The sequence below is a fragment of the Oncorhynchus tshawytscha genome, linkage group LG08 (genome assembly GCF_018296145.1).
Source record: "Oncorhynchus tshawytscha isolate Ot180627B linkage group LG08, Otsh_v2.0, whole genome shotgun sequence".
Lineage (NCBI taxonomy): Eukaryota > Metazoa > Chordata > Actinopteri > Salmoniformes > Salmonidae > Oncorhynchus > Oncorhynchus tshawytscha.
In genome coordinates this window covers 12,268,716-12,283,442 of record NC_056436.1, presented here as the reverse complement: position 1 = coordinate 12,283,442, position 14,727 = coordinate 12,268,716, and the positions used below count along the sequence as shown (strand labels likewise).

The window sequence follows — 14,727 nt, the reverse complement described above, 5'->3', positions numbered from 1 at the left end:
CCAATGACGCCTTTTGGATGCTCCAATGACGCCTTTTTGGATGCTCCAATGACGCCTTTTGGATGCTCCAATGACGCCTTTTTGGATGCTCCAATGACGCCTTTTTGGATGCTCCAATGACGCCTTTTTATATGCTCCAATGACGCCTTTATAAGTTGTACTTTGTTTGAAGTGGGACCGAGTATGTGGAAGAAAACACAAACTGTAGGAAGACAGGAAGTGACATACCCTTGCGAGGGCCTCCTCCACGCTGATCATCTTCTCTTTCACCATCATCATCAGCTGGATACGCTCTTCATCACTCATAGTGATGTCACTGGCCACAAAGCCTATGTCCTCGCCGCCTGGGGAACAGCAGTATCATAGCAGCGGAGGGTTAGATAGCGGGACAGATAAGATAGAAAGCTGATGCCCACACAGGGCATCATGCCTGTGTGGGATCGAATCCCACTTCCACCTCTCGTCTATACATTATCGTTCTATCCGTCTTCCTTTGAATGAGCACATGGAAAATACTAAAGATACATTGAGACTAAGACTGTTTCAGTGGAGTGGGACTGGGATTTCAGATGCTGTGTGACTAGGACACAGTTTCAGTAGAGTGGGACTGGGATTTCAGATGCTTTCCTGATTTGTGCGATCAGAAATATGTTGGGTAGAGAGAGAATATTTACAAAACAAAAACATACCTTTTGAGTTCTGACGCATGACACCTTTCTGCGACTTCCGAAAATTCTGCCAGAAAGACTTGTTTTTATGTCTCTTTTCATCCCATTTTCCTAAACAAGCACATACAGTAGGGCTGAATGAAACATGACATCCAATATAACATCAAATTGTAACTCAATTGTGATAAGAACAAAACTGGCTAAATTCAAATCTTCAAATGAGGTACTAGTTAATTTGTAATAACACAATAACAACCGTTACTGTGTATGTAGTTACACATACATTTCCGAGCCAGGCCCAGCCAATCAGTATGAGTTTTCCCCCACAAAAGGGCTTTATTATAGACAGAAATACTCCTCAGTTTCATCAGCTGTCCGGGTGGCTGGTGTGAGACAATCCCGCAGGTTACGAAGCCAGATGGAGGTTCCTGGGCTGGCGTGGATACACGTGGTCTGCGGTTGTGAGGCCGGTTGGACCTACTGCCAAAGTCTCTAAAACGACGTTGTGGTGGCTTATAGTAGAGAAATTAACATAAAATTATCTGGCAACAGCTTTGTCGGTTGGACGTACTGCCAAATTATCTAAAACGACCGCAGACCACATGTATTCCTGCAGTCAGCATGATAATTGCACGCTCCCTCAAAACCTGTGGCATTGTGTTGTGACACAATCGCACATTTTAGAGTGGCCTTTTATTGTCCCCAGCACAAGGTGCACCTGTGTAATGATCATGCTGTTTAATCAGCTTCTTGGATATGCCACACCTGTCAGGTCGATGGATTATATTTTTGTTCAGTGTATAGATGTGACACTATACCTCGTAATATTTAGACCAATCAAATTACAGAACTGATGATTATTTTATTTTTTACTTACCCCCTGATCCATCATCAGATGATTTATGCATGGCCAACCTACAAATCAACCAAGAATCAAAAACAAAAAAACAACCCAAGAAATAGAAGATGCAGAGTCTGGTAAGACAACAGACAAATCTCACCTGTTTTCTGATGCAATTCTCTTCATTGTACTGCTGCTATCCTACTGTACCATCTTTGACAAAATACCACTTTATCCACCCTGAGTTCTCTCTCCAAGAATTACTGACGTGTACTGTCCCCCTCACAAACATGCACGGTCCCCAACAAACCAAACGTGCACTGTCCCCCTTACCACCAGGCCAGTATAGTGTTAGTGGGGACCGTTCCCAGTAGTCAGTCAGTCCAGATGGTAAAACATGCTGCTGGACAGAGGTCAGACCACAGTGGCTATCTTAACAACAATAGGGGCTTTTCACACCCTGACTGCACTCACTGCAACATCGTCGCTCCTCACGTGGCCTTTGTTTCTCTCCCCACTCCCTCTCATTTTCCCTTGTCTCTCTCCTCTGACATCAGCTGATAGTTGTTGCTGATGCTAGCGACTATCATCCCCCACTGACACATTTCTACACGTGGCCACAAGGGGGCACCCTGCCTAGTCACTGCCAGCCCAGTATTCTACTACTAACCATGCTGACGGAAAGGTTGTAATCGAGGCTTGTGTTCTTCTGAAAGGAACCAACTCTCAGAGGTGGCTACCCAAGACCAGCATATTGTATGAAGTCATGTGACTGAGGTGACTTGGGCTTGATTTTTAGAGCACACTAACAGGAGGTCCTACTCCTCCCATTGTTTTAGACTGGACAATGACAAAGCTAAGGTGTAAACAAACCTAAATCTTGTGGTGCCGACACCCCGCTGACTAAGTGAATAGTACCATGTTTACTCATGACCAAGATTCCTCCCTTATTCTCCTTTGTTTACAATATGACCATTCATCCTTCCAAACTCACAATAGGGGGAAGGAGAGGAAGTGTTAAATTGGTTTACTAGTAGAGGACGTGTTCCGTTGGTAGACTAGTAGACGAAGTGTTCCATTGGTAGACTAGTAGACGAAGTATTCCATTGGTAGACTAGTAGACGAAGTGTACCTGGTCAAAAGTAGTGCACTAAATAGGGAATAGGGTGCTATTTAATAGGGTGCCATTTGACACGCACACTTGAAGAAGATGTATGGAAGTGCTATGACTGTCCCACTCACTGTCCTACCTAACCCCAGGAGTTCAACAATTTATAGTTACGCAATAAGGCACGAGGGTGTGTGGTAAATGGCCAGTATACCACGGCTAAGGGTTGTTCTTAGGCACGACACAACGCAGAGTGCCTGGATACAGTGCTTAGCCGTTGTATATTGGCAATATACCACAAACCCCCGAGGTGCCTTATTGCTATTATAAACTGCTTACCCACGTAATAAATGTTTTATTGTTTTGTCATACCCAATCAGCATTCAGGGCTCAAACCACCCTGTTTATAATAAGATAACTTTCACTAGGACAGGAAAACAATGTATGGAACTGCTATGACTGTCCTACTTCCACCAATTGAACTACATATAAGAACATCACATTACAATATAGTCCACAATACACTCCACAAAAAGGGGAGATGATGCCGGTGACAGATCTAGAATAACAACAGTTTAAGTGTTATATACAGCATCTCTATGGTCTTACCTTCTCTCAGTCTCGGGAGTGGACGCTGCGTTACTGCAACTCAGCCCTAGCGACTCCTGTAGAGAACAGAACACTGGAATCAGACAGGCAGGCAATGGAATCTGACAAACACACTTGGAGAACTACATTCTAGCGCACAGACAGGCAAGTTGGTTTGGAACTCCTAATGTGCATCTCATTGACCACAAAAGGCTACAGTAGACATTCCTCAGTCAAATTTTTTCAAACCATTTTTCCAGGACACACATTATAACACCATGTATTACAAAATCACAAGGCCACAGTCTCCACTATAGACAGTGAAACGTGACTTTGTAGCATTAAAACAGCTCTCCTTGAGACCCCAATAACAGAGCAGTGTTCTGACTCACAGCTGCTCTATGATGTCTGTGATGCAGAGGGAATCAGTCCTCCCAGAGAGTAAACATACAATAGGGGAGGGGCGTACGTCTGTGTGCGGGAACATCCACTCACCTGGATCTGAGCTGGGGGAATCAGTCCTCCCAGAGAGTAAACATACAATAGGGGAGGGGCGTACATTCACTCACCTGGATCTGAGAGCGAAGGTGCAGTGATGTCGGGACTAAGTCCACCTTTTCCTGAAAGCCCAGAAGGCACAAGTGAAGCATTAAGAAATATAACTATATCCAGAACCATCACACTGTACTGATGTTAAATAGTGATGAAGGACAGCGTCACACTGTTACTGATGAAGGACAACGTCACACTGTTACTGATGAAGGACAGCGTCACACTGTTACTGATGAAGGACAGCGTCACACTGTTACTGATGAAGGACAGCGTCACACTGTTACTGATGAAGGACAGCGTCACACTGTTACTGATGAAGGACAGCGTCACACTGTTACTGATGAAGGACAGCGTCACACTGTTACTGATGAAGGACAGCGTCACACTGTTACTGATGAAGGACAGCGTCACACTGTTACTGATGAAGGACAGCGTCACACTGTTACTGATGAAGGACAGCGTCACACTGTTACTGATGAAGGACAGCGTCACACTGTTACTGATGTTAAAGACAACGTCACACTGTTACTGATGTTAAAGACAACGCGTCACACTGTTACTGATGTTAAAAGGACAACGTCACACTGTTACTGATGAAGGACAACGTCACACTGTTACTGATGAAGGACAACGTCACACTGTTACTGATGAAGGACAACGTCACACTGTTACTGATGAAGGACAACGTCACACTGTTACTGATGAAGGACAACGTCACACTGTTACTGATGAAGGACAACGTCACACTGTTACTGATGTTAAATAGTGATGAAGGACAACGTCACACTGTTACTGATGAAGGACAACATCAAACTGTACTGATGTTAAATAATGATGAAGAACAACATCACATTGTACTGATGTTAATTAATGATGAAGGACAACGTCACACTGTTACTGATGTTAATTAATGATGAAGGACAACGTCACACTGTTACTGATGAAGGACAACGTCACACTGTTACTGATGAAGGACAACGTCACACTGTTACTGATGAAGGACACTGTTACGATGAAGGACACGTCACTGTTACTGATGAAGGACAACGTCACACTGTTACTGATGAAGGACAACGTCACCCTGTTACTGATGTTAAATAGTGATGAAGGACAACGTCACACTGTTACTGATGAAGGACAACATCAAACTGTACTGATGTTAAATAATGATGAAGGACAACATCACATTGTACTGATGTTAATTAATGATGAAGGACAACGTCACACTGTACTGATGTTAATTAATGATGAAGGACAACGTCACACTGTACTGATGTTAATTAATGATGAAGGACAACGTCACACTGTACTGATGAAGGACAACGTCACACTGTTACTGATGAAGGACAACGTCACACTGTACTGATGTTAAATAATGATGGACAACATCTGATTGTAAAATTGCAACCGTTAAACCTAATAAGTAGAATATTATTTACCATCGCTGATTGTGCATCTTGTACAACCTTACGTTTCCTAATCTCCTCCATTCTGTCTTGGACATCACTGAGAGAGGCACTGTAATAGTCAGAGTACTCCTGAGCCAAGTCCTCAAATGTTCCCAATGAGCCATCCTAGAGGAGAAGACATGGTCTGTATGAACAGAGATGAAGACCTACCTCATCACATAGTAAGGATCAACATATCACAGAGCAATAGAGGGCTGGCACACGCTATCACATCACAGACCCGCATCCGGTGCATAGTACAACAGGAAAACAGTAGACAAGTACACTGACCATTGTTTTACGACATCAACATCAGATGTCGTAAAGTGCCGTGGTAGAGAACCGGGGGACTGTGGGAGACCAGGGGCCAGAAAGACTAGTGTGTGTGTGTGTCTGAGCTACTGGCTCTCCCTCTCCACCAGTAATACAATGCCTACACACTCTCCAGACCTTCTCAGGAGTGACCCCAGAAGCATCGTATGTACAGTAGTCTTTGACCTGACCACTGTCAACAGTATCAACTTGAGAAGTTTTGGTACAAGTACACAGCTCATTGTACCAGAAATAACCAGAAATACTAGTGAGATGGCTTTTCCTCAATTGAAACCCAGGATCTCCAGAACACTGCAGAGGCATCCTACTATTGTGTTCTTTAGTGCCCTTTGTTGTGTGGGCTGAAGAAAATTAAAAAGATAGGAAAAGGTTCAGGACTTTTGCAGACTCATCTCCTGCAAATGTCTTCAAAGTATTGCTGGTGATTTTCCTCTCCCAAACTGGAAATACAAAATAAATAATATAGTGATATCTGTCCTGTCCTACAGAGCCAGGCTGATACCATTTACTCTACAACCCTGTTCCTCTCTGTAATCTGATATGACATTGTACTCTTCCTTTGTGTTTACATGACAGGGACTAGGTGATATCACATGTTGATATCCCCATATCAGTACTGTTATGGGGATACTCATGAGTTTTCGCAGAGCTGCCTGGAGAACATGCTTAGTCACTGTTTTTCTTCCAAAGAGAAAATAATTATATGAAACATTGGCCAGATCAGCTGTAACCTTGAGCTTCTCACTGATAAGCAGTTTGTGCTGAAGAAGAATGTCTGAGTCAGTGAAATTAAACACCAGGGTGTATCCCAAATTACACCTTATTCCCTTTATAGTGCACTACTTTTGACCAGGGCCTATAGGGTTCTGATCAAAAGGTGTACCCTATATAGTGAAATAGGGTACCATTTGAGATGCATCCCTGGTGTTTAATGTCACTGACTCAGACATTCTTCAATATTTCATATCATTATTTTCTCTTTGGAAGAAAAACAGTGATTAAACATGGTCCCCAGCTCTGCAAAAATTCTGAGGAATGCAAAGCTGACAAGCAGCTGCTGTTACAGTTGAAGTCAGAAGTTTACATACACTTAGGGTGTAGTCATTAAAACTCGTTTTTCAACCGCTCCACGCATGTCTTGTTAACAAACTGTAGTTTTGGCAAGTCATTTAGGACATCTACTTTGTGCATGACAAGTCATTTTTCCAACAAATGTTTACAGACAGATTATTCACTTAATTCACTGTATTATAATTATTTCACATAATTCACTGTATTACAATTCCAGTGGATCAGAAGTTTACATACACTAAGATGACTGTGCATTTAAACAGCTTGGAAAATTCCAGAAAATAATGTCATGGCTTTAGAAGCTTCTGATAGGCTAATTGACATCATTTGACTAAATTGGAGGTGTACCTGTGGATGTATTTCAAGGCCTACCTTCAAACTCAGTGCCTCTTTGCTTGACATCATGGGAAAATCTAAAGAAATCAGCCAAGACCTCAGAAAAAGAATTGTAGACCTCCACAAGTCTGGTTCATCCTTGGGAGCAATTTCCAACCGTCTGAAGGTACCACGTTCATCTGTACAAACAATAGTACGCAAGTATAAACACCATGGGACCACGCAGCCATCATACTGCTCAGGAAGGAGACGCGTTCTGTCTCCTGGAGATGAACGTACCTTGGTGCGAAAAGTGCAAATCAATCCCAGAACAACAGCTAAGGACCTTGTGCAGATGCTGGATGAAACAGGTACGAAAGTATCTATATCCACAGTAAAACAAGTCCGATAGAGGACTTTTTGATGTACAAACACATTTTCTAAAACGACATTTGAGTCGACTTATGGTAGAGAAATCAACATTAAATTCTCTGACAACAGCTCTGGTGGACATTCCTGCAGTCAGTCAGCATGCCAATTGCATGCTCCCTCAAAACTTCACATTTGTGGCATTGTGTTTTGTGAGAAGACCATACATTTTAGGAGTGGCCTTTTATTGTCCCCAGCACAAGGTGCACTTGTGTAATGATCATGTAGTTTTATCAGCTTCTTGATATGCCACACCTGTCAGGTGGATGGATTATCTTTGCAAAGGAGAAATGCTCATTAACAGGGATGTAAACAAATTTGTGCATCAAATCGGAGAGAATGAAGCTTTTTGTGAATATGGAACACTTAAGGGATCTTTCATTTCAGCTCATGAAACATGGGACCAACACTCTACATGTTGCATTAATATTTTTGTTCAGTATATATCTTTTTTTAATTTAAAAGGATAATGTAGTACTATAGTTTAATGTTAGACTTCAAAGTAATATTTCATGCAGTTAGCGGAAGTTCCTAACTGTACTGTATGTACAATATGTCCTCTTTAGTATCACAAAGTCTTACATTACATGACATGTAACATCTAAATGGGGCTGTTAATGTCATCAGCCAGAACAGAATATTTATTTTTATTTGTCACATGCGCCGAATACAACAGGGGCAGACCTTACAGTGAAATGCTACGATGCAAAAAAACTAACAAAATAGCACAGTTGGTTAAAAACTTCTTAGGGCTGAGATCGCGTTAACGGGATCGATATGACAACAGTCAGTGAAAGTGCAGGGCGCCAAATTCAAAACAGAAATCTCATAATTACAATTCCTCAAGCATACAAGTATCTTATATCATTTTTAAAAGGTAATCTCGTTGTTAATCCCACCACAGTGTCCGATTTCAAATAGGCTTTACAGCGAAAGCACCACAAACGATTGTTAGGTCAGAGCCAAGTCACAGAAAAACACAGCCATTTTTCCAGCCAAAGAGTGGAGTCACAAAAATCAGAAAGAGATTAATTCTATCACTAACCGTTGATGATCTTCATCAGATGACACTCATAGGACTTCATGTTACACAATACATGTATGTTTTGTTCGATAAAGTTCATATTTATATCAAAAATTCTCAGTATACATTGCCGCGTTATGTTCAGTAGTTCCAAAACATCCAGTGATTTTGCAGAGAGCCACATCAATTTACAGACACTCATTATAAAGTGATATGCATGGAACTTTAGATAGAGCGGTTGCATTAAGGAGAAGTGTGTCAGATTTCAAAAAAAGATTTACAGAAAAAGCAAACCATGCAATAATCTGAGTACTGCACTCAGAGACCCAACAAGCCAAAAAGATGTCCGCCATATGGTGCAGTCAACAGAAGTCAGAAATAACATTATAAATATTCACTCACTTTTGATGATCATCAGAATGCACTCCCAGGAATCCCAGTTCCACAATAAATGTTTGATTTGTTCGATAATGTCCATCATTTATGTCCAAATAGCTACGTTTGTTAGCGCGTTTTGTAAACAAATCCAAAGTCACGAAGCGCATTCACTAGGAGCAGACGAAATGTCAAAAAGTTCCGTTACAGTCCGTAGCAACATGTTAAACGATGTGTAGAATCAATCTTTAGGATGTTTAACATAACACTTCAATAATGTTCCAATCGGAGAATTCCTTTGTCTGTAGAAAAGCAATGGAGCGCGAGCTACCTCTCATGTGAATGCGCGTGACCAGCTCGTGGCACTCTGCCAGACCACTGCCTCAAAGAGCCCTTATGAGCCCCTCCTTTGCAGTAGAAGCCTCAAAAAATCTAGTGGAAGCCTTAGGAGGACCAATATCCCACTGTATCTTCAATAGGGAATGAGTTGAAAAATCAACCAACCTCAGATTTCCCACTTTTTCTCAGGTATTTGCCTCCCATATGAGTTCTGTTATACTCCACAGACATCATTCAAAGAGTTTTAGAAACTTCAGTGTTTTCTATCCAAATAATATGCATATATTAGCAACTGGGACTGAGGAGCAGGCAGTTTACTCTGGGCACCTTATTCATCCAAGCTACTCAATACTGCCCCCTGCCATAAGAAGTTTTAAGAGCCAATAAAACAACAGCCATAGCCAGAAGATAGCCCTATTTGGTAAAATATCAAGTCTACAGTCGTGGCAAAAAGTTGAGAATTACACAAATATTACATTTTCAAATATTAAAGTCTGCTGCCTCAGTGTCTTTAGATATTTTTGTCAGATGTTACTATGGAATACTGAAGTATAATTATGAGCATTTCATAAGTGTCAAAGGCTTTTATTGCCAATTACATGAAGTTGATGCAAAGAGTCAATATTTGCAGTGTTGACCCTTCTTTTTCAAGACCTCTGCAATCCGCCCTGGCATGCTGTCAATTAACTTCTGGGCCACATCCTGACTGATGGCAGCCCATTCTTGCATAATCAATGCTTGGAGTTTGTCAGAATTTGTGGGTTTTTGTTTGTCCACCCACCGCTTGAGGATTGACCACAAGTTCTCAATGGGATTAAGGTCTGGGGAGTTTCCTGGCCATGGACCCAAAATATCAATGTTTGTTCCCCGAGCCACTAAGTTATCACTTTTGCCTTATGGCAAGGTGCTCCATCATGCTGGAAAAGGCATTGTTTGTCATCAAACTGTTCCTGGATGGTGGGAGAAATTGCTCTTGGAGGATGTGTTGGTACCATTCTTTATTTATGGCTGTGTTCTTAGTCAAAATTGTGAGTGAGCCCACTCCCTTGGCTGAGAAGCAACCCCACACATGAATGGTCTCAGGATGCTTTACTGTTGGCATGACACAGGACTGATGGTAGTGCTCACATTGTCTTCTCCGGACAAGCTTTTTCCCCAGATGCCCCAAACAATCGGAAAGGGGATTCAGAGAAAAGGAATTTACCACAGTCCAATCCCTGTACCTTTTGCAGAATATCAGTCTGTCCCTGATGTTTTTCCTGGAGAGAAGTAGCTTCTTTGCTGCCCTTCTTGACACCAGGCCATCCTCAAAGTCTTCGCCTCACTGTGCATGCAGATGCACTCACACCTGCCTGCTACCATTCCTGAGCAAGATCTGTACTGGTGGTGCCCCGATCCCGCAGCTGAATCAACTTTAGGAGACGTCCTGGCGCTTGCTGGACTTTCTTGGGTGCCCTGAAGCCTTCTTCACAACAATTGAACCGCTCTCCTTGAAGTTCTTGATGATCCGATAAATGGTTGATTTAGGTGCAATCTTACTGGCAGCAATATCCTTGCCTGTGAAGCCCTTTTTGTACAAAGCAATGATGACGGCACGTGTTTCCTTGCAGGAAATCATGGTTGACAGAGGAAGAACAATGATTCCAAGCACCACCCTCCTTTTGAAGCTTCCAGTCTGTTATTTGAACTCAATCAGCATGACAGAGTGATCTCCAGCCTTGTCCTCGTCAACACTCACACCTATGTTAACGAGAGATTCACTGACATAATGTCAGCTGGTCCTTTTGTGGCAGGGCTGAAATGCAGTGGAAATGTTTTTGGGGGATTCAGTTAATTTGCATGGCAAAGAGGTACTTTGCAATTCATCTGATCACTCTCACATTCTGGATTATATGCAAATTGCCATCATACAAACTAGAGGTCGACCGATTATGATTTTTCAACGCCGTTACCGATTGTTGGAGGAACAAAAAAGCCGATACCGATCAAATCGGCTGATTTCTTTTAAATATTTTTTTTATTTGTAATAATGACAATTACAACAATGCTGAATGAACACTTATATTAACTTAATATAATACATCAATAAAATCAATTTAGCCTCAAGTAAATAATGAAATGTTCAATTTGGTTTAAATAATGCAAAAACAAAGTGTTGGAGAAGAAAGTAAAAGTGCAATATGTGCTATGTAAGAAAGCTAACGTTTCAGTTCCTTGCTCAGAACATGAGAACATATGAAAGCTGGTGGTTCCTTTTAACATGAGTCTTCGATATTCCCAGGTAAGAAGTTTTAGGTTGTAGTTATTCTAGGAATTCTAGGACTATTTCCCTCTATACCATTTGTATTTCATTAACCTTTGACTATTGGATGTTCTTATAGGCACTTTAGTATTGCCAGTGAAACAGTATAGCTTCTGTCTCTCTAGTTAGCGCGCGCTAACTAGCTAGCCATTTCACTTCGGTTACACTAGCCTCATCTCGGGAGTTGATAGGCTTGAAGTCATAAACAGCGCAATGCTTGATGCACAACGAAGAGCTGCTGGCAAAACGCAACAAAGTGCTGTTTGAATGAATGTTTACACGCCTGCTTCTGCCTACCACTGCTCAGTTAGATACTTGTGTGCTTGTATGCTCAGTCAGATTATATGCAATGCAGGACAAGCTAGATAATATCTAGTAATATCATCAACCATGTGTAGTTAACTAGTGATTATGATTGATTGTTTGTTTTTTATAAGATAAGTTTAATGCTAGCTAGCAACTTACCTTGGCTTACTGCATTCGCGTAACAGGCAGTCTCCTTGTGGAGTGCAATGAGAGAGAGGCAGGTTGTTATTGAGTTGGACAAGTTAACTGTAGGGTTGCAAGATTGGATCCCCTGAGCTGACAAGGTGAAAATCTGTCGTTCTGCCCCTGAACAAGGCAATTAACCCACCGTTCCTAGGCCGTCATTGAAAATAAGAATGTGTTCTTAACTGACTTGCCTAGTTAAATAAAGGTATAAAAAATACAAATATATATTTTTGTCTAATCGGCGCCCAAAAATACAGATTTCCGATTGTTATGAAAACTTGAAATCGGCCCTAATTAAAATCGGCCATTCCGATTAATCAGTCGACCTCTAATACAAACTGAGGCAGCAGACTTTGTGAAAATTAATATTTGTGTCATTCTCAAAACTTTTGGCCACGACTGTAGAATATGGCAAGAACAGCCCAAATGAGCAAAGAGAAACAGTCCATTGCTTTCAGACATGAAGGTCAGTCAACACGGAAAATTTCAAGAACGTTGAACGTTTCTTCAAGTGCAGTCGCAAAAACAAGCATTACGATGAAACTGGCTCTCACGAAGACCGCCATAGGAATGGAAGACCCAGAGTTACCTCTGCTGCAGAGGACGAGTTCATTAGAGTTACCAGCCTCATAAATTGCAGCCCAAATAAATGCTTCAGAGTCCAACAGACACATCTCAACATCAACTGTTCAGAAGAGTCTGTGTGAATCATGCCTTCATGGTCAAATTGCTGCAAAGAAACCACTACTAAAGACCACCAATAATAAGAAGAGACTTGCTTGAGCCAACAAACATGAGCAATAGACATTAGACCGGTGGAAATTTGTCCTTTGGTCTGGAGTCCAAATTGGAGATTTTTGGTTCCAACCGCCGTGTCTTTGTGAGACGCGGTGTGGGTGAATGGATGATCTCTGCATGTGTATTTCCCACCGTAATACATGGAGGAGGAGGTGTTATGGTGTGGGGTTGCTTTACTGGTGACAATGTCTGATTTATTTAGAATTCAAGGCACACTTAACCGGCATGGCTACCACAGCATTCTGCAGCGATACACCATCCCATCTGGATTGGATTTAGTGAGACTATCATTTGTTTTTCAACACGACAATGACCCAATACACCTCCAGGCTGTGTAAGGGCTATTTTACCAAGAAGGAGAGCGATGGAGTGCTGCATCAGATGACCTGCCCTCCACAATCCCAGACCTCAGCCAAATTGAGATGGTTTGGGATGAGTCAGACCGCAGAGTGAAGGAAAAGCAGGCAACAGGTGCTCAGCGTGTGGGAATCCAAAACTGTTGGAAAAGCATTCCAGGTGAAGCTGGTTGAGAGAATGCCCAGAGGGTGCAGAGCTGTCATCAAGGCAAAGTTTGGCTATTTGAAGAATCTCAAATATAAAATATATTGATTCTTTTAACTTTTTTGGTTACTACATGATTCCATATGTGTTATTTCATAGTTTTAATGTCTTCACTATTATTCTACAATGTAGAAAATAGTACAAATAAAATAAAACCTTTGAATGAGTAGATGTTCTAAAACTTTGACCGGTAGTGTAAATCTCCCATACATGCTATACTCCAACTGCCTCTTTACCCCAAACCTACAACCACAAAGCATGCAGACAACATAACTAAAGCTGAAAATATTACATCTGTTATTATGAATCATTTAAAAAGAGTATGCATCCCTCACACTAGTCCTTTGAGTGGATTTAAAATGTCTGTACTCTGCCTAACCTTATCTCTCTAAACTAAATCAGAAATGTTGAACACATTATGTTATAATGAATTTTAAAAGGGTATGTATTCTAGTGTCTTTTCTCCAAACAATCTTGAGTTGTGACCAGTAACTGAAGGCTCATTGGTCTCCTTCCTTGTGGTATGATACTAACCCTAACCCTCGTGGTATGATGCTGTGACCAGTAACTGAAGGCTCATTGGTCTCCTCCTTGTGGTATGATACTAACCCTAACCCTCGTGGTATGATGCTGTGACCAGTAACTGAAGGCTCATTGGTCTCCTCCTTGTGGTATGATACTAACCCTAACCCTCGTGGTATGATGCTGTGACTGACTGGCTCAAGTGTCCAGAAAAAAATAATCATTCATTCGGTTAAATTACATGATGCTCCGGAGGTCAGAAACAGTCAAATCTAGATGCTTGGCTGCATGCATCCCAAATGGTACCCCATTCCTTATGAAGTGTATTACTTTTCACCAGGGCCCTTTGACCAGTAGTGCCATATATAGGGAACAGGGTGCAATTTGGGACGCAGACCTTTTCATTTCACCCGTCGAGTTGAGAAATGAATGAACAAATGATCTAGACTGTTGTCAATTGAGAGGCATAGCACTGTCAGACCACAGACAGATCGCCACTGCGTGCTTCTTATAAAACAGTCCATTGTGGGGTGACCACATGATATCTCATGCCTCCCAGCGCTTATTTTGCATGGTATGTTCAACACAACACGTCCTACGTCATTGTAAGCTGCTATGAAAAACAGCTGTCTTGATGTCTTCACTTCTATGAAAAATACCTTCTTACATTATTATGCTCGTGAATGTAATGGCCAGAGTTACACTCCCCATCCAAGATCCTGCTTAATACTTCACTTTGTATACAACCATCTGATGCTCGTCAGTCAGAGTAGAGGGAAAGCCACAACCAGGCACCTTTGTTACAGTATGACCCCCAGACAAATGGAACAGATGGGTTGCAGATGCCCTGTGCACGTCCTGACAGGGGGAATCTCCATTGAAACTACTGAACCATAGCATCAGTGCTTCTCTCCCTCTCTAAGCAGTAACTGAGGCAGTCCCCTGTAACAGGTCTCACCAG

General features: G+C 41.8%; 1 protein-coding gene across 8 annotated transcripts in view; it reads right to left on the bottom strand.

Moving 5' to 3' along the window:
- LOC112256916 (SAM and SH3 domain-containing protein 1) overlaps positions 1-14,727 on the bottom strand; it is a 96,162-nt gene that overhangs the window by 12,875 nt on the left and 68,560 nt on the right. For 5 of the 8 annotated variants that reach the window (XM_024430487.2, XM_024430489.2, XM_024430491.2 and 2 more), the window contains exons 2-7: positions 5,197-5,331; positions 3,775-3,825; positions 3,227-3,282; positions 1,546-1,583; positions 690-779; positions 229-344 (exon numbers count right to left, since the gene is read on the bottom strand). In XM_024430487.2, coding sequence (XP_024286255.1) covers positions 229-344; positions 690-779; positions 1,546-1,583; positions 3,227-3,282; positions 3,775-3,825; positions 5,197-5,331 — 486 coding nt within the window. Of the gene's footprint in view, positions 1-228; positions 345-689; positions 780-1,545; positions 1,584-1,669; positions 2,881-3,226; positions 3,283-3,774; positions 3,826-5,196; positions 5,332-14,727 lie in introns of those variants that run through there. The other 3 variants (XM_024430490.2, XM_024430492.2, XM_024430494.2) reach the window with 3 other exon arrangements.